Here is a 27595-nt window from a genome sequence, read left to right on the forward strand (position 1 = left end):
CCATAGTATGTGTATATACAAACGTAAAAAAATGAAATATAATATTTTCAATCAAAGTGTGGTTGAACATGATACAGCTTCTCCATGTATACCTATGTATATGTCCTGACTGCAAACAAAATGAATTACTCAAGAGGTGCAATGTCCACATTAAACATATAAAATCATTCAAACTGAAGACTTGTTGCATCTTAATTGTGCCAACCATTAACCTTCTATTAAAACCATCCCTTACTTTCATATACACCAAAATACATATTATCAAAATGTACTACGTCTGAAAAGCTAAAATAATTTTGAAACATATACATGTACACAGATAGGAATTACGCAACACTCGTTTGTAAGCAAGGTAATTCTTACTTAAAATTCATTGAAAATACATCTATTAGTTACAAACGTTCGAAGTTATGATAGTGATTATCCAGTCATAATACACGAACATCATGTGTATATTACATACTTTTTCTGTTTTTGAAATGAAAGACAAATATCACCTTATGCTGTCCAGATAAGGATTTGCATTGCTTGTAATATATGTACTGGTCATTACTTCTTTGTGAATGGGAATGTTTGTCCAGTCGCGTACGATTTCACAAAATATTTATAGAAAGTGGAAGCATTGATGACTTTATGCATGTTGGACATTCACGGTACAGAATCTGCCACGAAATATGTCCTAAATGTCACGCACTAGAAATGCATCATGTCTGCAACAATGGCTAGTTTTGGGTAGGACAATTGCCTATCTTGTCAACACATAATCAAGTTCCTTTTTGTGACATTGATCTAATGGACGTCCATATTCCCTTCAAACATTCCCTTCCACAGGTTTTTAGTCTTTTCTTGCATTTTCAATTTCGTCTTTTCTGATGATGAATAATGAGGTCTTGGCCTCGACGAGCCAAACTCTGACTCCTCTGACATTTTTCCTCCAGATAACGGAAGTTCTTCAAGAGGTATGTTGCCTGACATTTTAGCAATGTTCAAAGGGGTTCTGTCACTGTGGTCTTCAGCATTGCGATCTGGACGTCTGCTGAGGATTGGATGTATTTTTGCTTTTTTATCCTTTTCAGGATCATGAGAATATCCAGGTGTAACAAAAGATATTTCTGGTCTTTTCCTGAATTTTACCCAAGTACCAAAATGTGTTGGTGTTACAGCTTCTTCAGCATTGCGATCTGGACGTCTGCTGAGGATTGGATGTATTTTTGCTTTTTTATCCTTTTCAGGATCATGAGAATATCCAGGTGTACCAAAAGATATTTCTGGTCTTTTCCTGAATTTTCCCCAAGTACCAAAATGTGTTGGTGTTACAGCTTCTTCAGCGAGGTCCAATGCTGATTTTCCATTTCTATTTGTAATTTTGACATCAGTCCGTAAAACACTCAAAAGGACTTTGACAGAACCGTTATCATTATTCTTTACACAAATGTGAAGAGGCGTATTACCATCTTCGTCTTGAGCATTGACGTCAGCTCCAGCAGCAATCAGTTGTTCTGTGAAGCTCTCGCGGTTGACTGCGGCTCTATACATGTGATGCCGGTTTTCACAAACAAGATGCAGCGCTGTTCTACCCAGTCGATTTTTTGAATTAACATTTGCCCCAGCTTTGAGCAGTGGTGAGATATCCCATTCTCTCTCTACAGCCATCATCAGAGGCGTGTTACCTTTTTCGTCTTGAACATTGACGTCAGCTCCAGCAGCAATCAGTTGTTCTGTGAAGCTCTCGCGTGTGACTGCAGCTTTATACATGTAATCCTGGTGTTCACAAACAAGATGCAGCGCTGTTCTACCCAGTCGATTTTTTGAATTAACATCTGCCCCAGCTTTGAGTAGTGGTGAGATATCCCATTCTCTCTCTACAGCCATCATCAGAGGCGTGTTACCATCTTCGTCTTGAGCATTGACGTCAGCTCCAGCAGCAATCAGTTGTTCTGTGAAGCTCTCGCGGTTGACTGCGGCTCTATACATGTGATGCGGGTGTTCACAAACAAGATGCAGCGCTGTTCTACCCAGTCGATTTTTTGAATTAACATTTGCCCCAGCTTTGAGTAGTGGTGAGATATCCCATTCTCTCTCTACAGCCATCATCAGAGGCGTGTTACCATCTTCGTCTTGAGCATTGACGTCAGCTCCAGCAGCAATCAGTTGTTCTGTGAAGCTCTCGCGGTTGACTGTGGCTCTATACATGTAATCCTGGTGTTCATAAACAAGATGCAGCGCTGTTCTACCCAGTCGATTTTTTGAATTAACATTTGCCCCAGCTTTGAGTAGTGGTGAGATATCCCATTCTCTCTCTACAGCCATCATCAGAGGCGTGTTACCTTTTTCGTCTTGAACATTGACGTCAGCTCCAGCAGCAATCAGTTGTTCTGTGAAGCTCTCGCGTGTGACTGCAGCTTCATACATGTAATCCTGGTGTTCACAAACAAGATGCAGCGCTGTTCTACCCAGTCGATTTTTTGAATTAACATTTGCCCCAGCTTTGAGTAGTGGTGAGATATCCCATTCATTCTTTACAGCCATCATCAGAGGCGTGTTACCTTTTTTGTCTTGAACATTGACGTCAGCTCCAGCTGCAATCAGTTGTTTGTCGTTGCTTTGTCTCGCGTTGATGGGTCCATGTGCATACCAGTCATGTGGGTGTTCACCAGCAAGATGCAGCGCTGTTCTACCCAATCCATTTTGCGAATTAACATTTGCCCCAGCTTTGAGCAGGGGTGAGATGTTTTTGTTCTTCTTAACTGCCAACATCAGAGGTGTATTGCCTTGCTTATCTGTAACATTCACATCTCTGCTGCATTCAATAATCTTCACTACTGCATCATGTTCAGTGGTAGTATTCTTGATGTTTGTATTTCCAGCAACTGTATGGAGGGGTGTGTCTATTTCCTTGTTCTTGGTATTTGCATTTGCCCCAGCATCCAAAAGAATGATAGCAGCTTGTGTGAAGTTAGATTTGATTGCACTCTGAAGTGGAGTATTACCTTCACTGTCTGGTATGTCCAACACTGAAGATGGTGCTTCACTAGCTCCATTATCAGGTTTACATGTATCTCCAGATGACTGTGTGACAGGCTTTACTCTCAGGTGTTTCATCAGTCTGTATGTCTCAGTGACACCATCAATTTTCCGGTTAGGCTTATTCACCCCAAATACATGGTGCAACGGAGTTTGACCATTTTCATGAACAGCATTTGCATCAGCGCCTTCACTCAGTAATGCCACTATAACATCAAACCTCTGTGATGAAGCAGCCACTTGTAGTGGCGTGAGATTTTGTCTGTTGAGGGCGTTGACATCCGCTCCTTGTTTGACCAAGAGATGTATAAGGGAAGATATCTCTATCTTTTGATTGGCTGTAGGATTGCTCTCTTTTGCTCCAAACTTTCTTGCAAAGAGTTCAACCACCTCCAGGTTCCTCTTTGTGACAGCAAGATGTAGTGGTGTGCATCCAACCCTGTTAACCACTTCAATGCTGGCTCCTCCTTCTACGAGCAGTCTGGACAAGGACACACCTGTTTGCCCTGACATTACTGCATAATGAAGAGGAGTGTTTCCATGACGATTTTGATCATTTACAACACAGCCTAATTTTAGATTTAAAATTACAGCAGCCCTATTTCCTATTCTAGCCGCTTGGTGGAGCATGCTGCAACCATTTTTATCCTTCCTGTGAATGTCAGATGTATATTCTGTCATCCAATGTGTGGCTTCGTTTTCATCTTCAAACTCTGAAACAAAATAGCAATATCAAATTAGGTAATGGAAATCGAACTTTATAAACACATCAATGGTAACAATGCAGACTTACATGTTTGATTCAGCTAAGTTGATTATTCCATTATCGTTTTGTCAGTTTCTTTCATTCGATTTGCGTTTGGAATGTTGCAAGTCAGAACGAACCTTATTTGCTACAAATACACAACAACCAAGCTTCATTTGTTTTTTCAAAGCTAAAGAAATGTTCAAGGATCTTTTTAACAGTGCATGTTTATACATAATGCAAAATAAATATTGTCCAAAAGTTGTTTGTTTTATTGAAAAATAACTCATATACTTCCCTTGCTCCTGTTCTAAAGCTAAATTTAATATAAATAAATGTACACGTTAGGATATATTTGCTACCATGCAGTATGTAGAAAGCACTTTTCTTGCATCAAACAATTCGACATAAGTATGGTAAGAATGGTAAGCTAAACTACATATAGCATTTAACATAGTGATGCTTATATCAGTCTAAAATGCACCGTTATATGCCATAATGCCAATAATATAGTTCGTGAATATATTATTATGACTGTATTACGACTTTCACGTGCAAACTGAGCATTTGCTTTGAATACCATGAGCATGATGAGTATCTCATGAAATGAAAGGTGATATTAAGCAAATTACAATGCTACTGTGTATTTACCGAATATATCAACATCCAGAGGTGTGAGTGGAAGAGATGCACTGATGCTGACTTCCATCCGGGTGCCTTTTGGCAGTTTAGCAATGATGTCTTCACACAGGATCTTAGTGATGACCTGTCTCAGCCAAACTGGGCCAAGTTTTGTGCCAGGCTCCACTGCCACTCTGATGATGACAGATCCCAGACTAGTAGACTCCACTCTGGCATTGTGTTGTTTCAGGGAGATGTTGATGTTGTCGATGTTGTTGTCGATGTGCCTCTTGATTTCCACACACAATTCGTAGTCTGTGTCAGGCGTCTTTACGGTCAACTCGTAGCCCTGAATCGATGGGCCTGAAACAAGAATTTACAAAACCAACCTCATTGAAATCAGATCTTAGTTCTCCTTCCGCTTAACAAAGAACTGAGGACATCCCATTACGGGTCACGTCAGACTGACCTTGTGCGAACTTTGACCGACCAATGGAATGACCAATCAGAAGGAAGCTTCTCGTGCTTTACGTCACTAATTTCAAATTGGCGACTACGTTTCGAAACATATTTTGACAAATTCTCGATTACAAATTTGAAACCTAAACAAAAGAACGTTCTGGAATGGCTAATAGATGGTCTAGATTGTAAGGATTCAGTCGTTAAACCCGTAACTATCGTTTGGAATACCCCGTTTTAAAGTTTTCGAAATTACATGATTAGAAATCACATTCTGACTGTCACTTTCATAATCTGGTAAGCGACACTCTGATTGGTCGGATGAAAGGTCGTTCTGACGTGACCACTTATGGGAATCCTTTACTGGGTTTAGATCTTTGTTTATCGGTAGCGAAAACTAAGGTCTGATTTTAATGAGATTGGTACAAAAGATCATATTTATTGTATATTTATAATCCTGCTAAAATAATTTTGACATAGTTTATAATGGCCAACTTTGCCCAAAACGGCACTTGAAGGTGTTTGTTTTCCCAGTTTCAATTTATTCTTCAAATAAAATTTGTACTCTTTCTATAGATCCCCTGTATGTATGTCCCCAAATTTCACAACCATGATATAGAATGGGTCCAATTTTTGAATCAAACAAAGCAACAATTGTCTTCAAAGATATATCTGGATAAGTTTTCATGAGTTGAAATAACGGAAAACATGACTTTCTGGCTTGTAATGATATAGTCTCACAAGCTTTAGACCAGATTAACCTGGAAGAAAATATAATGCGAAGTTGCTGACATTTCCATAGATTCATAAATCCATTTTCCACTTTTTTAGATACCCGCAATTTCTGAAAACAATAATTTTAGTCTGTTTTCAGTCGTACAAATGGGTATCTCTCATACCCTCACTTCTAGTCGCACATTTAAAAGGAAGCCAGAAGCTGCAATGTAAACATTAAACTTGGTTCCCGGTTGCGCACGCACCTCCCTATGACATGTCACAAATCTCTCAGCGCGCCTCTGAGACTGTTCGCTCGAGAAAGACTGTCGCGGTAGACTGCTAGTTTGTATTCTACTAGTACTTATCGCTTGTCTACAGTTGTTGTTCTAATAAAGTAATAATAATATGTCTTACCTGTAGACTCCTGGAATGTAATCCTTGGTAATCCATTGTTTGTGTTCAACACATGTTTCACTGTTTGACTTGATTATACACGTGACATCATGTAGGGCATTTGTGCCTCATGTCAAAGAAAACTGTCTAAAGTAGATCCCCACAAGTATTGACCTTCTTGCATCATTAAGGACGGGTTTTCAACGTGTTCGTGGGATAAACGTTGTAAAGAATGTGAGCACTTGTCTTCTATAAACTTTAACTTGTATCTTCGTGTGTTGGCGAAGCAGGCTGCTGACCAGCGCTACAAGCAGAGAAGGACATCGGTTGGATCCTTGGACTCTGCACCCTCCACATCCGGCCCTGGGAGTGGCGAGTCAGCCACACCCAAGAAATCAGTTAATAAAGACCAGCCTCAGTCAACTTCTGTTTTCGACAAGACACGTGACCGTTCGCCTGCTGATGATACTACCCGCACGACTGATCTTCGTCAATCAGTTGATCAAAAGCGTCACTCAGCCACCCTTACGACGGGACCGGGTGGTGACGAGGACCATGAGGGGACTACGGTCCCTAGTCGGTCCGTATCTTGTTCTACCAACGACGATAGGGACGTCGTACGGGACGACAGTGAACACACATCGCTCTCTAGAAGTCGTTCCCGTTCCCGGGATGACAGGTCGAGTGCCTCGTCGAGAGACAGTAAATGTTTAGACAAGAGGACGTTCATCGCCTCCGTGGTCGTCGGGAGTAGGATTCGGACGATAACTACGATGGGGATAGTAGTACTTCTACAGTTAGAGATCGTAGCCCTCATCCCCACGAGTATGTGCGACGTTCTCGCAGGGAGTTTCTGGGAAATCAGTGTCGTAGAGATAATGACCTGGCTTTGATAGCCCGGATCATGGCGGCGGTACTCGCCTCAACGGCGTCGACCAAGAAGGATTCGACTCTGTGGGGGTCCATGGACCGTCAACCAGTACACCAGCTCCTTCATCTACGCCTACACAATCGACGTCGACGATGGATTGTGACGACCGCCTAGGCCTCCAAAAGGCATTGAGTTGTTTGCTTGGCTATCTAACTTTCTGCCTGAGTTATCAAAAGACGATGACAAACTGACGCGTGCTGGCTTTAAGGTCGGAGATACACTGCAGTCTCTTCAGTTTTGTCCTCCTGATGCCTTCAGAGCCATGACTAAAGATATGGACCAGAACTTTGCCTCTGCTCTGCCTGGGCAGAGTTTCAGCAAGCCGCCTGTTCGATCTCGTTACCCGATTTATGGCATGCCGTTTTCGTCACCCATGAGTAGGGACTTGGATTGGGATCTACTCTTCAAGAAACCAGCGCCCTCCAAGATTCTTGTAGAAGACAGGCATTTGGAATCCATGGACACTGCTGTTCGTCACCAGCTACAACCGCTTGTTATGCTGTCGACAGCGATCAAGGCCCTCTCAGTGGGGAGAAAGAACCCCAGGAAGAGGACGAAAGGACGGTGCCATCGGTCCTCACCTGTATGCAATGGTGGATCTCGGACGTCCTTGCCCAGTCCGAATATGTATCAGACCAAATTACTACGGCACGTCGCCATGGTTACATCAACTGCACTGAACTACCTGATCGTCATGGCAGGACACTCTTACGGGCCCCGTAAGGCCACCGGTTTCGAACGCCCCAGGACGACATTACAGAAACAAGAATATGCAACGGGCGTTTCGTAGGGACATGCCTCGACAGCCGTCCAGCAAGAGAGATTTGGACAGGAAAGGTCTCCAGGTCTCCTTTTCAAATTATCCCAGAGGCGGAAAGAGTCAGCGGGGAAAGAAGTGAGGAGTGAGAAGTGGTGACACTACCTTTAGAAGAGCTACCGGTAGGGGGGACTTCATCACTATGTGCACAGGTGGGCTTTCCTCAACGACCCTTAGGTTCAGAACATTTTGACAACAGGCTACGCCCCACGCCTGAGATCGATGCCACCACTGACGTTATTCCCGGCATTCCACACTCCACCAACGGATCGGCTGAGGGAGGCCATCGATTCGTTGGTGAAGAAGGCGGCAGTACTTCGCCTAGGGACATTGGCACCATCGCCGGGGTACTACTCGCCTATCTTTCTAGTACCGAAGAAAAACTCCACAAAGATGTGGCTTATTTATAATCTCAAAAAGTTCAATGCAACATACCTCCAACAACCCGACACATTCACCATGATATCGCTCAGCTCTCTGCGTCAGATGATATTACCGAACGACTTGCTCGTATCGATAGACCTTCAGGACGCGTATCTCCATGTACAAATAGCTTCCGAGTTCCAGAAGTACCTCCGATTCGTCCACCAGGGTATTCATTACCAGTGGGAGGCCATCCCATTTGGAATTTTACAGCCCCATGCATTTTCACATGGATCATGAAGACGGTCGTAGAATGTCTCCATCAGCGGGCGATCAGGGTTGCCTTCTACCTAGATGACGGGCTCCATTCTCACCAGTTCACAGAAGCCCTTCAAGGAGAGTTAGTGACCACCCTGAGTCTACTACGGTACCTCGGGTGGATCGTCAACCTTCAAAAGTCGGACTTGGTACCAACTCGGGATCTACAGTACATCGGGATACGCTTCCAGACGGGGGTCAATCTGGTCAAGGTACCTCAAGGCCGTTGTTCCAAGATTGTCAGCAGCGTTCTGAGACTCCTACATGAGCCAGCGTCAGTGCACACGTGGCAGGAAGTCCTCGGTCTGTTGACATCGGCACAAGACCTGACTCGCTGAGGTCGTCTTCAACTTCGTCCTCTGCAGAGATTGCTGTACCCCCACCTGGAGTTTCCCAACCTCCTGGTTCCACTTCCGGGGCAGCTACGTTGTCATCTGGGAGTGGTGGCTCCAGCCGTCGAACGTTTGCGAAGGCGTCTTTATGAGCGAGCCTCTGTTCATACTACACCTATTCGTAGACGCGTCATTGGAAGGCTGGGGAGCGTACTTCAGGGACGACCAAGCGGCCGGGCTGTGGTCGCCAGAAGAAATGGTCCTCCACATCAACTGCCTCGAGATGGAAGCAGTGATTCGGGTGGTCTGGAAACTTCGACTCCTTCGGAAACGGCTGTTGATACAGTCGGACAACTCCACAGTCGTCCACTGCATCAACAAACAGGGAACAACTCGGCCCTTCTGGACCTGACATTTATGTTCTTCGCCCTCGTCAACGACTTGGACATGCGCGTAAGAGCCCGTCACATCCGGGGGCCAAGAATGTGATAGCTGACGCCCTGTCGAGACCATCGAGGCCGTCTCCCACGGAGTGGATGATCCATCCGACAGTCTTTCATCTGCTGACAGATCGACTGTGTTTGCCCCAAGTAGATCTCTTCGCAACCCTGCGCAACAACCGCCTCCCTCGATTCGTATCGCCGGTTCCAGACCCACGGGCATGGGACCACGACACTCTAGCGATATCGTGGGAGGGTCTAGACGCCATCGACACATGAGAAAGTTCGTCAAACGGCCAACCTACGTCTGCTTTTGGTCGCCAGAACGTGGTTCCTGGAACTTCTTCAGATCATTGATCAGCCACCGTTCCCATTGCCAGGTCGAGACAATCTCCTTCATCATCCTCGCACCGACCACTTGCATCTGGGAATAAAGAACTTCCAGCTTCACGCCTGGGTTGGCTTAAGACCTCGTTAATGAAGAAAGGATATTCGGCTAAAGTGGCAGCGCTTGTCTTGCTGGCACATCGAGTTACGACTCGTAAGCTGTACGATGACAAGTGGACCACTTTCTCCATTTTTGCCAGGTCTCATGGTTTAAATCCGGCGGTAGCAATCCCACCACAGGTGGCGGAGTTCCTACTCTATCTGCGGTCATCTGTACGTCTTTAAGGGTCGACGATCTCGACTTATCTGGCAGCTTTGGCTTCAGTGGTGGCGTCTCCTACGGGCGACAAGCTCACTAAAGTACCGGAGTTGCAGAAGATTCTACGTGCCTTCATGGTTGAAGATCAGTCACGTAAATTTCCGACAGCCGGCCTGGGACCTCGATGTCGTTCTGCGCAACCTGTCTAGTCAGACTTACGAGCCTCAAGATCAGGTCGCGTTTGACTTATTGAAAACAGAAAACAGCTTTCCTTCTCTCGCTGGCTACAGCAGCGAGAGTATCGGAAATACATGCCACTGAAATCGCGGTCGGATTACGTTCGATCTGCGTAACCATGGCAACATCCATCTTGGTCTCAGATTGGATTTTTTAGCGAAAAATCAACTTCCTGGCCAAGATTCGAGAAAATTCAACATACCTTCCTTGTCTGCAATTATGGGCCCTCATGATCACGCTGATCTCGTTCGTGCGCTTCGTATTTACCTGCAGCGATCTGAACAGCGACGACAACATTTTTTGACGGCTGTTCATACCGCTCTCAACCAATGCAAAGAAAGAGATTACACGTAATACCCCGGTACTCTCTCCTTTTGGTTGAGAATGGTAATTCTCAGAGCTTACGAGGCGCAAGGACTCGCACCTCCCACCTCCTCTCAACCGCACGAAGTTTAGCACTCCACAGTAATTGTTCGCTGCAAGCTATTATGGAGGGCTGCTTTTGGAGATCTACTTCAGTGTTTGCTTCGCATTATCTCAGAGATATCTCAACAGAAGATGTTGAAGGACTCAAACAGTTTAGTCCACTCGTGGTGGCACAACAGATCTCCCAGAAAAGACAGTGAATTTGTGCTTTATTTACTTTGGACTTTTTGCTCGACACTTCATGCCATATACTATGTTACAATAAAAGCTGTTGCTGAATGTACGCATTCTTATGGTTTTTTTGTTGCGTGCAGTACTTTGGCTTTTTTAATATGGTTATTCGGTGTATGCATCGTCTTCCCATACTTTATAGTACTGCTGGTAGTTTTTAGTTGTATACTGCGAGTTGCTCTGTAACTAAATTATGCGCCGACCACACTTCGATCGCAGTTCAACTGACGCGTGCAGTTGTCCTGTCGCATCGATAATTAGTTGTGTGTCGAAGAGCATTAACCATGCTGTGCGTTCGTGATAAACAACTTGTCTCGTCCGTGCATCTGGTCGAATGTTCTATTGTCACTACAGGGGTGAGGAACTTGGTACATTCGACGTGAAAGAAGTCACTTCCTGATTACTTTCCCGACCCTCCTTCCAGTGTTCCGTCGAATTCTACCCATTTGTACGACTGAAAACAGACTAAAACATGTGTTTTTCGGAATAAAAATGATGTTTTATTGGTCTGTTTTCAGTCTTTCGTTCCCACCCAGCCATCCCCACAGGGAAGTAATCCAGTCCAGTCCTGCTTGATGGCTTATTCTTTGAGATTTGTGACATGTCATAGGGAGGTGCATACGCAACCTGGAGGGAAACAAGTTTAATGTTTACATTCCAGCTTCTGGCTTCCTTTTAAACGTGCGACTAGAAGTGAGGGTATGAGAGATACCCATTTGTACGACTGAAAACAGACCAATAAAACATCGTTTTTATTCTGAAAAACACATTTTTCTTTTTTTTTCATATTTACCCCCATTGCCCATTTATTGCAAAATGATTCTAATATATCTAATTTTCTTTGCAATTCTCTCACGGAGTCTGCAAGTAGGACATCATCTGCAAAGAGCAGCAGCTTAATTGTTTCAATAACTAGACTTACAAAAATGCCCCGGCATTCACTTGCCTTAATTTCAGACACTAATTGACCGCCACCTGAGAGCAGAAGGTTTCGGGGTTCAATCCCCGGCTGCGTCATACCAAAAGACGTTAAAGGATGGTACTTGTTGTTACCCTGTCTGGCGCTTGGCACTAAGGTGCTTAAACAAGGACTGGTCTGCTCGGAGTCAGTATACTGTGTCTGAGTGGGGTATTCATGTTAAACTGCGGCATGGTATCTCAGTGAGCTAGCACTATAAATCGGCATCAGTCCGGACTAGTACAAACAGCCACACACACACACACACACACATGCATGCATGTCGCTGTATAAGTGCAATAATCTTGGATGCGATGTTAAACCCAATTTCACCTCACCTCACCTGGGCTCAACATACACCACAAGAGGTGTTAAAACATCCAACATTTTTATATATATTTTCAATAACTTTATACATTTTACCACGAACGCCCTTTTGAAGAAGTACATACAACATTTTCTTTCTATTAACAAATTCGAACGCCTTGCTGAAATCTATAAAGGTGGCATAAAATCGATGTTTTGGTTTTCTTAAATACTTTTGACACAAGGCCTGCAAAACAAAAATATTATCAGTTGTTAAATGGTCCTCTCTAAATCCAGCTTGGGATTCCGATAGTATCCCGTTGATTTCGGCCCAGTATCTAAGTCTATTTTCAACAACAGAAGTAAATAGTTTTCCCATTACATTTAGGAGAGATATTCCTCTATAATTGTTAGGATTTGTTGACTCACCAGATTCATACAAAGGAATTATAAGACCACTATTCCAGACACAAGGGAAAGTCCCTGTCTTTAAAATGGTATATTTAAGTATATTTAAATTAAGTATGGGACGATATTCATACAATATTTGTAGAACTCGGGTGGTATTCCATCTGATCCGGGTGCCTTACCCAACTTTAAAGCATATTAGCATCGTTACATTTCTCAGAATTCAAAGGATCATGGTGTCTGATTAAATCTGCAACAGATTTATCAAACTCATTATCAGAAACTTGTTCAGGATTTAAAAGTTCATGAAAGAAAATAACCAATACAGACGGTGGCACCCCAAGTATTCGACTGCGATACTGTATTAAACGTTTAATACTAATGGCAATTTTTATTTAGTAGGGCAGAATTTATGGACTCAATCGTTTTTTGTTTAAAACACTCTTGCTTTTCATGCCATAATTTTCCAAAATTTCTTCTAGACTCAAGGTACAACCACAAATTTAGGGGCCTTTTTGTTGTTCAAAGAAGACACAAACATTTATACATGTATTTCAACTTTTTTAATACAATTCTTTCATTATTGAACCACTGAGGTTAATTATGAACCTGAAATGAATCTGATTGTTCTTTTCTTAGTTTCTCAAAATGCGATCCTGCAACATAAAATAAATTTGTTTGCTGGTACATACCACATGTAAGTAGTCAGATGAGATAAATGAAAGTGACTAAACAGTTTCAATAATCACAAGAAATCTCTGCTAAAAGCAGAATCCAGTGTACGATTCCGACTATATCTTATGTCTGCTTTTATGAATCTCAATGACATACCGTATATCGCTGTGTATAAGGCGACCCCACGTATAAGACGACCCCCCTGTACACGCCTTAAAAATCAACCCAAAATCCTATACTCCGTGTATAAGGCGACCGGGAATGAAACATATCACAAGTCTGACTGATATAGAAGATTAACGTGCGCTTTCCGGCTGTAGCGTATTTCGCACACGGACATCAGAAGTTAGTTAGTTACTTTGGAGATTTAACGTGCGCTTTCCGACTGATGCGTATTTCGCACACATTACAAGTGCGCACACAAACCTTATATATGCAATAAAAATATGTTTATCTTGCGTTGTTTTTTTTCTACAACGATAGGTCGCGTGTGTAACTCCAGCACACGTCGCCATTTTGTGTTTACACGGTACGACACCAAATTGGGGCCCGTAAAATAAAATTCATTTATGAAGTAATAACATATAAGAGACAATGGTGAGTAATTTAATCGCCAATTAACTATGTTGTAACTAACTAGACTTATGTTTGCTTCACATTCAGCGTGTTTATTCCACAATCACTTGTGCACACCGTCTCCAACACTTGTTAATACAACTGTAAAAACAGCGGGAATTGATTTCAGCTTCACCGGTTATCACATGTTAGGTCACATGTGCAATATGCAAATGCTTACCGGTACTTCCGGCTCTCTACTCGCGGATGTTGATTGTTTTACCGTGTCAATCTGCATCGAGGCGAGGGTCATTTCAACTTTATTTGCAGAAATTATTTGCAACTTTATTTGCAGTAATGATGATACCAGGTGTTCATGAAAAGTTGCATTTATCCTATCCTATCAGAGGCTCAGGTCACACAAAAAACGCTTGAGAGTTGGATTCGAACACGAAATAATGCAATACCAGTTGCAGAACGACACCCACGAGTGAAACTGAAAACCGTCCTTTAGTTCACTGAATTCTGAATTGTTACATCGTGAATGTGCAACATGAACACTGAAAACATATGAGAAATAAAATAGTTCCAATCTCATTCAAATCAGATCTCGGTTCTTGCTACTGCTAAACATAAAGCCTAAAGTTTCCTCAAGACTTGCTCATTTCAGCTCCATTCATTCCAGTATTGATATACACGCACATGCAAAGATTATGCCACTATATGGCTTTTGACTAAATTTGATCTGACTGAATAATAATGCATTGTCAGCCTTCATATCTTTAAAATTGCGATGATTGGGAATATGCGAGTGTTAGATGAAATGGATGACAATGGACACTGTCTACGGACATCATCATTTTGGCTGCGTCAGATGTGTTTTTAAGACATATTACATACACAATACCAAAGACTGGTGAACGAGTCGCAATATACAATCATTTCTTAATAAGGGGACAGAACACAAATTCATAACGGTAAACTCACCACTGGATGCGGTAAACGTGTTGCTTCTCCCGACTTGCTGTGTGCGTATATTGCCACCATCCCGACGGACTTCTATATTGTTGTTGTCACCAACCTGTGCAACTGATGTAGCATGATCTGGAAAATATGTGTCATGCTCAGACTTCCTGCATCATCAATTTCATACTGCATCTAATTAATCTGAAAGGACACACGTTTTACACAATTCTCTGCAAGCAATATACACACTTAAATATTGCAAATTAATAAAAAGATGTTGTGAAAATGTCTTGACTGTCGTATTTGAATTTGTTTATATTTGGGAACCTGAGAGGCAGTACAGTCAAACCAGATAAATATTGATGAATTGGAAATAGAGCATCAAGACTGGAGCTCACAGGCACCTTTCTGGACCATTGTTATTTCGGTAAAGTCATTTTCTGTTTTGTTTGTTGTTTAACGCCGCACTCAGCAATATTACCGCTATATGACAGCGGTCTATAAATAATCGAGGTTGGACCAGACAATCCAGTGATTGACAACATGAGCATCGATCCACGCAATTGGGATCGATGACATGCATCAACCAAGTCAGCGAGCCTGACCACCCGATCCCGTTAGTTGCCTCTTAGGACAAGCATAGTCGCCTTTTGTGGCAAGCATGGGTTGCTGGAGAACTATATTCTACCCCGGATCTTCATAGGCCCGGTTACGTCATAAAGGGGTCAAGAATTAAATCAAATAACAGAAGTTTCTGAACAACAGGCAGGCAGAGGGACACTAGTATAGCTAGATAAACGTGGTATTTAATGTCATCGCTGAGGTAACAACACAACCATTTTAAAATATGCTTTTCCACGTTCATATGAAACTTCATAATGTTTCATTCAGAAATGGCTGCGGAATGGTCACAAATGCATTTTCAACATTGCATTAGTGGCGGAAATGTTTAAAATCCTCATTCTTTTTCAGCATGTTTAGCAACACAAAAGGTGTGATCGGTCACACAAAGTTTTAATGGCAAAAATGGAAATGACATATGATAATGACAAAGGGCCGATTGACTACGTGGCAAGAGAAGTCAAAGAGTCCAACCAAGTGAGATATATAGAGCTGGAGCGTGGATGACCTTAGTAGCATTATATTTGTAAATGGCTCATATGGCAAGCGCATCATTTTGGTATCATGCTATTTATTTCATAACACCAAAGCCAATACAGAACTTCTGGATCTCAAGAACCTACCTTCAAGAGACACATAGCCATTGGTACTGTTGAGGAACCGAGTGTTAGGAATAATGTTTTTTCTCATGGCCCCAGGAAGCTTATACTTTACTTCTTGGAAGATTTCGTCATCATCAAGATAATTGACTAATTGAACCTCTTTTTCTGCTTCTATGAGATCTGCAATTAAAGATAAATATTGCAAACATAATCCGATAGAGTAAAGGATGAACTGATAAAAAGGTTAATGTGTTAAAAATTATCAGTACTCTAAATGGTACAAACGTTTGAGATAAAGTCCGAAGACCTTTAATCTTTTTTAAAGGTAAAATGCTTGAAAGATGAGACAGAAACAAAGTGTAGTGGTAATATAAGAGAGAATTTGAAATCATCCAAGGATGGCAAGAATTTTATTAAATACAAGAGTGCTCTGAGAGCACAACATCCCCCACATGAACTTTTTTAACAAGTCAAATGAAGCTCCGTAAAACAGGGACAATAACTCTGTCAAAATGAGTGGAAACGAAACGAGACTGCGATATGCGTATCATCAACATGTCGACATCTTGTGTGTTGAGTGTAAGGGATATTCTCTGGAAATTGTAGGAGGAGTTGATTTCACAAGCTTAGTACCCTCTCTCACAATAAGGCAAATGAAGCTCCGTAAAACAGGGGCAGTAACTCTGTCAAAATTAGTGGAAACGAAACGGGACTGCGATATGCGTATCATCAACATGTCGACATCTTGTGTGTTGAGTGTCAGGGATATTCTCTGGAAACTGTAGGAGGAGTTGATTTCACAAGCTTAGTACCCTCTCTCACAATAAGGCAAATGAAGCTCAGTAAAACAGGGGCAGTAACTCTGTCAAAATTAGTGGAAACGAAACAGGACTGCGATATGCGTATCAACATGTCGACATCTTGTGTGTTGAGTGTCAGGGATATTCTCTGGAAACTGTAGGAGGAGGTGATTTCACAAGCTTAGTTCCCCCTGTGGGACGGACGGACGGACGGACTGCGCCACGACATAATCCCCCTGAGGCCATTTCTGGCCAGGCGGGGGATTAAAAGCGTCCAAATCCCTTCAATATTCCTAAAAAATATCTGCTGAAGTCCATTTTACTACTCCGTCTATATCATGAGCATGTGCAGGCATCCCCATGGGCAAGAAGTAGGTATCCCCATATCCCTTCTTGCTGATCTGTTTCTTTATGCATATGAATCGGCATGTCTGCTCGGACTGGCAAAATGAAATCAAGACTTCTTGGCCAAGAAGTTTAACTTGAGCGTCAGGTTAGCCATGATCTGATATCAATAACGGTCAAATAGCCAATTCCCTTCAACTTAACCCACCTGAACACGAAATATAAAAAAACTGATCTCTAGATCTATACATAAAGATTCAGAGTGACATAAAACACCCCACAATATTGTATGAGGGATGACTTCAACTTTCGAAGAGCCAACTCTTGCCTAAATGCCGAGGAATGTTCCAGCAGTTCCAGCCTTTGGAACAATCGACCATGCTCGTTTTACGGCGATTTCAAAGATCAGCATAGTCTCTTGCTGAAAACATTCAAGGCCTCAGCAAATATTCCAAACGATTTTATGGTAGACACGTGGAGGACATTATCTTTTGACACGTCAGTGACAAATATGATGGAAAGATTCTGATATTTTGTTAAACATCGATGAGCTGTATATCTCATCATATCGGTTTACAGCAGAACAGCTGAGATGATTGATGTTTTAGTTTGCCTACTTGTTCAAAGATGTAACTGGTCGTTTCACCTTATAGACCCATGAAGCATTGTACCTTTAGAAAGATGGGAATAGTCCAATACTGTACAAGAAAAAATCCTAAGATTTACCCCAAAGATCAGCGAAAATATGAACATGACACAATTAAGATAATATCTTTGGCGTGACATCAAATACACAATGGGCGTCACTAGGAATAACTTATACAATTCCTCACAGAAGCATTTAACATGCATTTAAATCTATGTAAAACATATCGTGTTGGTTGGTAGCACAATTCATGAAAATCTATGTGTTTGTTTGTTCGTTGTTTAATGCCGCACACAACAATATGACGGGGGGCTGAAAAATAATCGAGTTTGGACAAGACAATACAGCGTTATCATGAACATTGATCCATGCAACTGAGATATGATGACATGCATTAATCAAGTTAGCGAGTCTGACCACCCGATCCCGTTAGTTGCCTCTTATGACAAGCATAGTCGCCTTGTACAGCAAGCATGGGTTGCTGAAGACCTATTCTACCCCGGATCTTCACCGGTCGAAGAAATATGTGTGTAATACCGTTGTAATAGGTTTTGATAGTTTGGCAGAAAATGATTGGAAAGTTTTGTCACCATTGAAAACACGTTTGAGCATCCTGTATTCATCTTCCATCAACTGAGAAAACTCTTGATCAATCAACACAATCATACGTGTACAGTCTGTTTTGAGTGCCTCTGTCAACCTCTCAGCATCTACAAAAACAAATTAAAGAAAGACAATACGCTAAACAATTCGATGGGATCACAATCCATGCTTCAGCTTTTGTCTTGATATTCTTTCATTATCCAGTAGAAACACAAATACATACATGATCAATATTTAGTCAAACTGGACACAATGACAAATAGGAACATCAAACAAATAGCCTGTTTGGATAATCTATGTAAGGACATACTGACTTGATTACGGTCATGCATTACTTTAACAAAAGTATACTTACTGTCACACTCAAATCGTTGTATACTTCTACCGTTGTTTCTGAAGAACGCATCCACATTGTCGGCGTGTCTTTTTGCACCACGTGTGTAGATGACAACTGATAAAAGGCAGAGCATGTAAGTTGTGAGGCGTGAGCAAAATGATTGTTCCTGGTTATATGTGAAATAATAACTCTTTTTCTGACAACTAGATGATCGAGGACAGTGGAGATTTGTTCAAGATTTGTACCTGTTTATCGTGACGAAGATTACATTCAACTCAAAAGCCGAACCTGTTGGAAACCGTTAGGTCTAATGTTTCTAGTTCTGTGTGTTTTGACCATTTGAAATAGTTCTTTTTATAATTTTATGAGGTTCGAAGATACTGCAAAGGGCGATTACAAAACGGCAAGGCAATAGTACTTTATATGTGATAAGTTGCAAAAACTACGCGCCGTTTGTTACTAGTTTTGCTTTAAAAACTTTACTTTGGTAAGATATATTTAGCGGATATTTCAATGTATTTTTCGGTGAAGAGTTCCCCCCTTTAATATTCTCTATGCAAAAAAAAAAGTTTTAATTTATTTTGTTTCAGGTGAAATTACAGGAAAATACAACAATGTCTGGCAGTGAAAGTAAGTGATTTATGTGGCAAGAACATTTCCAAAACACAACTCAAAACACAACATTGTGACAGTCATGAAGCACGTGACTTCGGACAGCACTCAGACAGGGTGGAATACTTGATATACCATTGTCACTTGACTGACTCGCTTGTGAGTTTTCTTGGAACCAAACGCTAAAATACACCTTTCTAAACATATTTAATCATGATGAAGCAACATCATTGATCATGCGACGTTTGTAACGTGTTGAACATTTATGTGCTACAGGTATTTTGCAGATGCGCACACATCATAATAATTTCTCTATGATTCCCAATCTGTCATCAGCAGATTGGGGGCCCGATGCCAACAAACACATCTGTGCCGCTCTGGACGCCCAAGGGCAGCAACTCCAGGCAAGGACAGATCAGATCAGACTGATAGCATTAAGAAATGAGTTGAAAACTGACACTGAGGTAAGGTACCGATGCAACAGGCAACTAGTGTAAGAGTACACGCGAAATCATTTGTAAAGATGGAATTTGCGAGCACGACGTCCACGTGTCCACATTTATGTGTCATCCCACGTGCCATCCCACAACTTACTGCACGTCATTTGAATCTGAGGCGTCAGTGGTCTAGGGAACATCAACGCCGGAAAAATCAACTTTGGGATTGTGTCATGTTTTCTGACAAAACAAGGTTAAATCTTGACTTCGATGACCGAAAGAAACGAGTTTGGAGACGTCCTGTTGAACGTTTTATGGACGTTAACGTTATGGACCCATATTGGTACAGGGTGGTATCAAAATGACTGGCACTCCATATTGTCCATGGCAGTTTCAAAGGTCAACACTATCGGGACAACATCATTGCACCAGTCGTGCTGCCACTTGCTCAACGTGTTCTTTCAAGATGATAGAGCACTACTCATCGTGACCCAATTCCACCCACCACTTTTAATGAACTCGATGTTGCTCTCACCAATCGGGGGGAAGCTGACATTGGTCGACACATCAAAAAATTCACGCATGTCTGGCCAAAAAAGGTGGTTTTACCCAATATTAGTGACCTTGGCTGCAAAATGCAAATTTCTTATTTGACCTCCGACTTCTTTAATGACCAAGTGTGCCACCATCTGATCACATCAAGCTTTAGAACCCATAACAGATATGATCCCCAGATATGATGAAATAATTTCCATTAATAATATCATATAGATCAGCAGAAATGTCTTGTTAATTCCCAATATCTCCTACATTCTTTGCATCGTACTGTATTGTCCTTTCAATAAGTATTAAGAGATTATCTATGTTACCAGGCCCTTGTTCATTTGGAACCTCCTGTTCTCCTTCACTTGAGGTCTGAAATAATGGAAAATCATTGTAACAGTACCATGGCAAAAGTTAAATATAGTATATCTTGGCAATATCTAAGGTATATTCACTGATAGTTGCACTCCACTGTTCTGATATAAGTCCAAAATAGTCATAGAATCCACACATGCAATAATGACACAGGTACCCATGAAGGAGGAAGTGCGTGTTAATTCCCTGAGCAGTGCCGCATCCCTTACATGTAGCATTGCCAGGATCCCGAAACAACATTTACTTAAAAAGTTCAAGTACTACAATATTTCAAGTGGCCTACCCATACGAATGATGAAGATCAAATATTTCAACTCACGATCGCATCTTCCTCTGTCTGGTCTCCCACCACACCTTCCATGTGAGGAGAAAACTGCTCTCTTGCCTCTTCTACATGTGGACGACCGCGGTCTGTGTGAACCATGTCCTGCCCAGACAGACTGGTATAGGGGTTATCCACCAGGTTCATATTGCTTCTGTCCTGATAGACGTGCGTCACTAGAACAATGAACAATGATGTTTGTTTGTTTGTGGTTTAACTCCGCACTCAGCAATATTCCAGCTATTTGACGGCGGTCTGTAAATAATCGAGTCTAGACCAGACAATTCAGTGATTGACAATATGAGCAGTGATCTACGTAATTGAGTGAGTGTGTGAGTTAAAATTTAACGTCGCATCGGCATTATCTCATCCATATTTCAACTCTATGTTTACTAAGATGCCTGACCTCCCAATCCCGTTAGTCGCCTCTTACGACAAACGTATTCACTTTTTAGGCAAGCAAGGGTTGCCGAAGACCTTTTCAAACCTCCCGTACGTGTCTGCGTTGCAAATATTTGAAATGCATATGTCAAAATACAGTCTTAATAAATGTTCTCCAAATCCAACGGTGTTTTGTAAGTAAAACTATAAAAATAGAAATGTATTAGTTTTTTTGCTGCGAAGATCAGCTGATGTATGTAACACAGGACGAATGTATTTTTCTGAACAGGCATTGTCATCACCAGGGTGATAGATTTGGTTCATCCACACTAAATTATGAAAGATTGTTGTCACTGGTTGTAAAAAACGTATTGATACATGAGAAATGGTGTAACTGTTCATGTTACACCGGAGAGTATTGCAATGATGTCATTCTGTTGTATTTCTACCAAATGCCGGCTTTTCTTGTTAAAAATGGACACTATTTCCGGTGCTGACGTCACTTTCTGTTCTTATCTCACTTTCCGTTGTGACGTCACTTCCGGTTTCTCACTTCCCTTGGATAATGGATAATGACGTCTTATGTCTATATCTACCAAAAGACGTCATTTCCTGATTAGATTGACCTTAAACTTCTATTTCTGGTGGTGATGTCACTTCTAGTGATGTCGTCACTTCCGATTATACATCTTCCGGCTCTGACGTCACTTCCGGTCATCTGCAATTCGTACTAGTAGCAGCTGTTACTCAAGGTGCTCCAAATCAAATCCTACACCTAATTAACAGGGTAATCAAGAGAGTACCTCTACCCCCCCCCCCCCCCCCCCCCCCCCCCACACACACACACACACATACACACACACCACCCTGCCTTATCTTTCGATAGAACGAGGTGGTGGATGATAGTACGTCACGCAAGTAAAAACTGGTGAAGGTGTCTTGTGAGGCCCACTGACAGCTGGACACTACTTGTTCCACTGAAACGGAAATGTCGATGAAGTGAGACTCGTGGCTAGGGTTTTGATTTCGTGAGCTGGGCAGGATCCAAGACAGGAGTGGAATTCTGTGCCTGCGTATAACTCGCTGCAACGGTAGCCTTAAGCCAGCCCGCTATCGTAACCTTGGTGGTGTCTTTATTGGAATGAGGCTTGCAGGATATGAATAGTCTCCTTCTATGGCGTCTATGTGGGTTTGTAGCTGAAGGGTAGAATTTGAGAGCTCTGAAGGGACAAAAAAAAGTCTGTCTTGGTGATCCACTGTCAGCCCCAAGGCAGGAATGTTATAGTGTCTATGGCCCACTGTATAATGATGAATGTCTTCATGATCTTGCCACAGCTTCAGAGTACCCGGATGTCTGCATCTTTTGCGTGATAACTTCCAGGTGGTTAGATATTGGCTGGGCAGGTTGTCGTAGAAAATGTTTGACCCGGGCTGTTGAAACAGATCTCGACGGAGAGGTAAATGGGGAGGCTCTTCCATTAATAGACTTAATAATCTGGGGAACCACGCTCTGCTGGCCAGACTGGTGCTATCAAGATTATCATGCAATCCGTCTCCTCCACCTTGTGGATGACCTTGTCTAGGAGAGACCAAGGTGGGAATACGTATGCAAATAGACCCGTCCAATCCATCGACAGCAGATTGATCTGCTGAGCCATTGGTTCGGGAACTGGACAGACATGAACTGGAAGTTGATGGTTTGGGCAGGTGGCAAAGAGATGCCTGATGTCTCATAACGTGGTTATCCAAGCCAAGATCTTGGGATGTAGGGTCCATTCTGTTGGTACTATTCTCCCCTGGCGGGAAAGGCTGTCAGATCAGCAAGGATGTTCAGCTTACCGAGAATATGTCTCGCTTCCAACCTGATGGAGTCTGCCAAGGCAAACAATCGTGTAGTCTCCATCATCAGAGAACTTGATCTGGTTCCTTCTTGTTTCTGAATGTATGCAACTACTGTGGTGCTGTTCGTGGCTATGAAGATGGACGATTGGGAGAGACGTATCTTAGATGTCAGGATGGCGTAATAAATGGGCTTCATTTCCGTGCAGTTGATATGTAGAATCCTGTCTCTGGTGTTCCAAGACCTTTGTACCATAAGATCGTCAATATGGGCTCCCCATCCCGAATCTGGGGAGTCTGTGAAAAGAGTTTCTCCGTGTGTCCACCAATGCAGGTCCCGTAATAAGTTGGGATGTAACTGAGTCCTGAACCCTAGGGTGTTGGATCGTAGTGAGTTGATCCATGTCTGTGGAGGACGTAACATCAACCTTGCTCTGAAGGTCATATTCTGTAGATACGTTGGATTGCCTAGAAGAGATATCCACCACCTTAGAGACCTGGCAGGTTGACTTGATAGGGATTGAATTATCGTAATAGTCTTGACGAATCGATCCTATGGTGGACATAGATATCCCTTGTGTTGTTGGAAACGCGCTCCGATGTATACAATGTCTTGAACCGGAGTGGTCTCAGACTTGGAGGGATTGACTAGGAAGCCTAGGTAGGTCATAAGCATAGGACCAGAAATGTTCTGGTGTAACCAAGCTTCTTCTTGGTCTGCCATGGCTTCATACTAGCTGATGACTGGCGCTGTAATCCTGGTAAACAGCCAAGGGACTATTGATAACCAGAATGGTAAGACCTGGAACTCATAACGTCGACCATTGATTATGAAGCACAGGTACTTCCATGTTGATGGGGGTATTGGGACGTGAAGATAGGCGTCTTGTCGGTCGAGGCTGATAAGCCAACCGCATCTTCCTAATGCATTCCATCTGGAACTTTAGAGGAGGTACCAATAATTTTTTGTTGAGTATCTTCAAGCTGTCGGGTGTAATCTGCTTCCAATTTTAGGCATATGACTCAAGACTCCCTCCCACTGGCCCTGAAGTCGGTATTATGTTGAAGATGATAGGCTTAAATCGCAGTCCATATACATAACAAGGTCGAAAGTGTCTATAACGGCAGAATGGGTGGCAAGGAAGTCAGAACCTGCGTTCACCTCTGCCCCCGAATCTGCCCCAGGAATAGGATCTTCGTTTTCTGTAGTCGGACTGACAAAATGAATCCTGAGAAGATTGATGCTTTTCGTACACCCAACTCGGATGGAATGAATCCTTCACGGAAGGGACAAATTCTTCTTAGGTGGCTGTTTATATGACGAGTCCTTGTGGTCCCAGGAACACTTCGGGGGGATAGGAAGATTCATGTGCCTTGACAGCTAGGTCAATAGTTGATACTTGGAATCGTTCAGTTGTGTCTTGTCTGATCTCGTCTAGGACATGTCCCAATTTGCCAGCTGTCCCAGCTGTATCCATCTGCTGTTCGTCATAATCCATACATTCAACGTGTTCCCCTTGCGGTTCATCATTCGCTGGTATCCAGGATTCCACTATGAGTAAGGTCCATGCGGTTTGTAATGACTGCCCGTGTATAATGGAACCAGTACAGGAATGATGATCCTCCATCAAACTGCTAGACTGTCCCGCTGACATCTGGCGACATTGCGGTTGATGTGACGCTCTCGTAACGCTCTGCTTGGCTACAGTAGAGTCCGTGCGGTGTCTTAGCTGGGGAGTATGGCCTTGCGGCACTCTGACAGGACCCGAGCGGAGATCTAGATGCCCATGTTTCACGGGAGGGTAAAACCTGAGCTGTGGTTGTAGCCTGACCAAACGGCTGTCCCCCATGTGGCCTCTTGGCCGGAGGACTCTTCTTAGCCAATACGGTCTGCTTCTTCTTAAGCATCTCCATGTCCTTAGTTATAGCAGAGAAGCGAGACTCTAACATCGACTCCATCATCTCCTGTATGAAGAGTTGTTCTATCAAGTTCATAGAGAACGCAGGAGATGATCCATTCGCCGGAGTAGTTGGTGGAGTCGCTGGGACAGAGTCAGAGGCTAAGTCAGTGTCAGTAGCCGCAATGACGTCAACTCTCTGCTTAGCTGCTTCTCGTCTTCTAGCTTTAATTAAGGCTTCAACTAGCTTGGTGAAGGCCTTCTTAGATAGAGAAGAGCACTGATCGTATCTTGCCTCTCCCGTGCATCTCTGCACTTCCAGCAGTTGTTATGAGGATATCTCATGATCATAAAATGGCCACACTTCTTGCAAGTAAGAGGAGAGGGAGACTCCATGACGACCTCACAAACATCCACGCCAGTTTTATATTTACGTGAGAATTACAACAATTAGCAGCTTTTAATTTTGACTTAATATGTCTGTTTTAAGAAAACTATACAACAATGTTAGATTTATGTGGCCACCACCAAGTGCTTGATCGTTACAACTATAATAATAGGTGTTGACTCGAGCACACAGAGGAAAGAAGTGAGGTTTCCAGCCATTTCACACGTCATTGCTTGGGTTGCTGTAGTGCTATATTGGGAACAACTAATTGTGTGTAATTGACAGTGAAGAGGACGGCTGTTGAAAATCTGAAAATTAAGTTAGTGTGAATGAAGCCAAAATCAAGCAAAGATGTAATAGAGGTAGAGGATTTGCAAGAATTATACTTTTTTATGCCAATTTTTGGAGTGTCGTGTGCTAGCCATAGGGCAGGGCATGCTTACACTTTTTTCGAAACCATGTAATACCATGTGCATTCTCAAAACCTCAAAAGATTTGCTTGCCTATTTGATTTGCAGTCTCAGAAAAGAACCAAGTTTAATTAAGTAAAAATATTTGTCTTTTCAACTTTGTACACCAATGCCCCACAAGACAAACTTTAGGAAAAACTTGATTCCTTGATTGGCCATGTGTGTTCACAGGTTCAAAAATGAAAGCAAAAATCCATCTGAAGTGTACTAAAAAAAAAACAATATGTGAAATGCCAAAGGGAATTGGGCCAAGATGTTTAACTTAAGCCTCTGGTATATTGATGACATTCTGACATCGTTCAATACTGGTAGCATAGTCCATTTAGTAACAAAGTAACCGCATGCTTCCCCTCTTTCAGGGCGGGTAAGAATGGCAAGATGGATGACATCAACCTTCCAATAGACAACTTTCCCATTTATGCGTAGAAATATTCCAACAGCTCCAGCTTTTGGTGTCTACATTTCACATTGTTTTAGGTACAAGTGGACATGCTGTTTCTACCAAGATTTCAAAGAGCGTCATACGACTCTTGCTTTAAGATTGATCAAGGCTACAGACGTCAAGGCCTTATTAAAACTTTCCAAAACGTTTATGCTAAACAAACAGAGGACATTACCAAATTTGACGCATCAGTGTCAAAAATGATGTCCGATGCAATTCCCTATTTTGACTTGTTCAATATGTTCCTGCTGGCTACGGCACTGATATACCAGAAATGGGCTTCACACATTGTACCCCTCATACAGGGAATTGAACACAGGTCTTCTGCGTGACGTGCAAACGTTTTATTCACAAGGCTACATGAACGCCCAAGACCACTATTGAAGGAATAGGACTCACTTTTTGTAATATAATTTATAGATATACGAAAGATGCATCATTGAAACTAACAATCAGTAATTCTCTATTTTTAGAAACTTTTTAATGAAAGTAAGTGGTATAACAACATCATTTGCTTCACACTTCCAAAGAGACAAAAAGACAAAAGAGAGAAAATACAAAACAGTTGGATTAAAACAAAGATGGAAAATAGAGGAATATAAATTTGCAATAGAATCCGATGATGTGAAGAAGGTGAACAACCAACTAGCTACTTATCACTTAGTAAACAGAAAATACACTAATAACGTCACAACTAAACCAACCAATGACGATGGAGGGGTAATAGTGCAAGGAGATGTGATATTAATATGGCGCATATCAAGGGAGAAAGCATACCCAAGTCACTATATCCAAGCTTCTTACAACGAACGAACACACACACACACACACACACACACACACACACACACACACACACACATGTATGGATATGAAAACACACACTCTTTTTTTTTTTCTTTGATTGATTTGATGAAATGAATGTGTTGAGGTGGAGTGACTAATAAAATGCAAGTGACTAATATAATGGATAGATGAAATGTTCATGAAATACATTGTAATCATCAGCAAAGTTATTAATATAATCTCACCCTAATGCCTGCGAACGTACACATAACCGCTGCTCCCACTGAAAGAATTTGATAGTCACAGCCACACAATATGGCTACCCGGAAGAAGTGGGAAATACCCAATGACTTTCCTAATAGGGAACATGACGTTATCAACGGAGCCCTGCTGTGTTAAGCCAACCATGACACAGTGTGGATCGCACTTGTGTAGGCCTCTTGTGTTACATATAAATACACCACAACCTGTTGGGAGAGTATTGGGTGTAGGTTGGGCAGCGTCCCAAACCGTCAGACAGTTAGATGACAAATACGGAATCATTTTCAAGAGAAGTCGTGACAAACCAGCGGCAATGATA

At 42.3% G+C, this 27595-nt stretch overlaps 1 protein-coding gene across 1 annotated transcript; it reads right to left on the reverse strand.

The window, feature by feature from the left end:
- Positions 1-295: 295 nt before the first annotated feature.
- LOC124114631 (serine/threonine-protein phosphatase 6 regulatory ankyrin repeat subunit A-like) lies at positions 296-27344 on the reverse strand. The gene is made up of 9 exons (XM_046475306.2): positions 27261-27344; positions 20809-20987; positions 20441-20486; positions 18541-18636; positions 18173-18292; positions 15813-15971; positions 14590-14706; positions 4421-4753; positions 296-3737 (listed from the first exon to the last, which is right to left on the reverse strand). The coding sequence occupies exons 2-9, from the start codon at positions 20956-20958 to the stop codon at positions 790-792; spliced, it is 3969 nt and encodes a 1322-aa protein (XP_046331262.2). The 5' UTR covers positions 20959-20987; positions 27261-27344; the 3' UTR covers positions 296-789.
- Between the last annotated feature and the right edge of the window lie 251 nt (positions 27345-27595).

Source organism: Haliotis rufescens, unplaced genomic scaffold (genome assembly GCF_023055435.1).
Source record: "Haliotis rufescens isolate VD_foot unplaced genomic scaffold, xgHalRufe1.0.p SCAF_133, whole genome shotgun sequence".
NCBI classification, from domain to species: domain Eukaryota; kingdom Metazoa; phylum Mollusca; class Gastropoda; order Lepetellida; family Haliotidae; genus Haliotis; species Haliotis rufescens.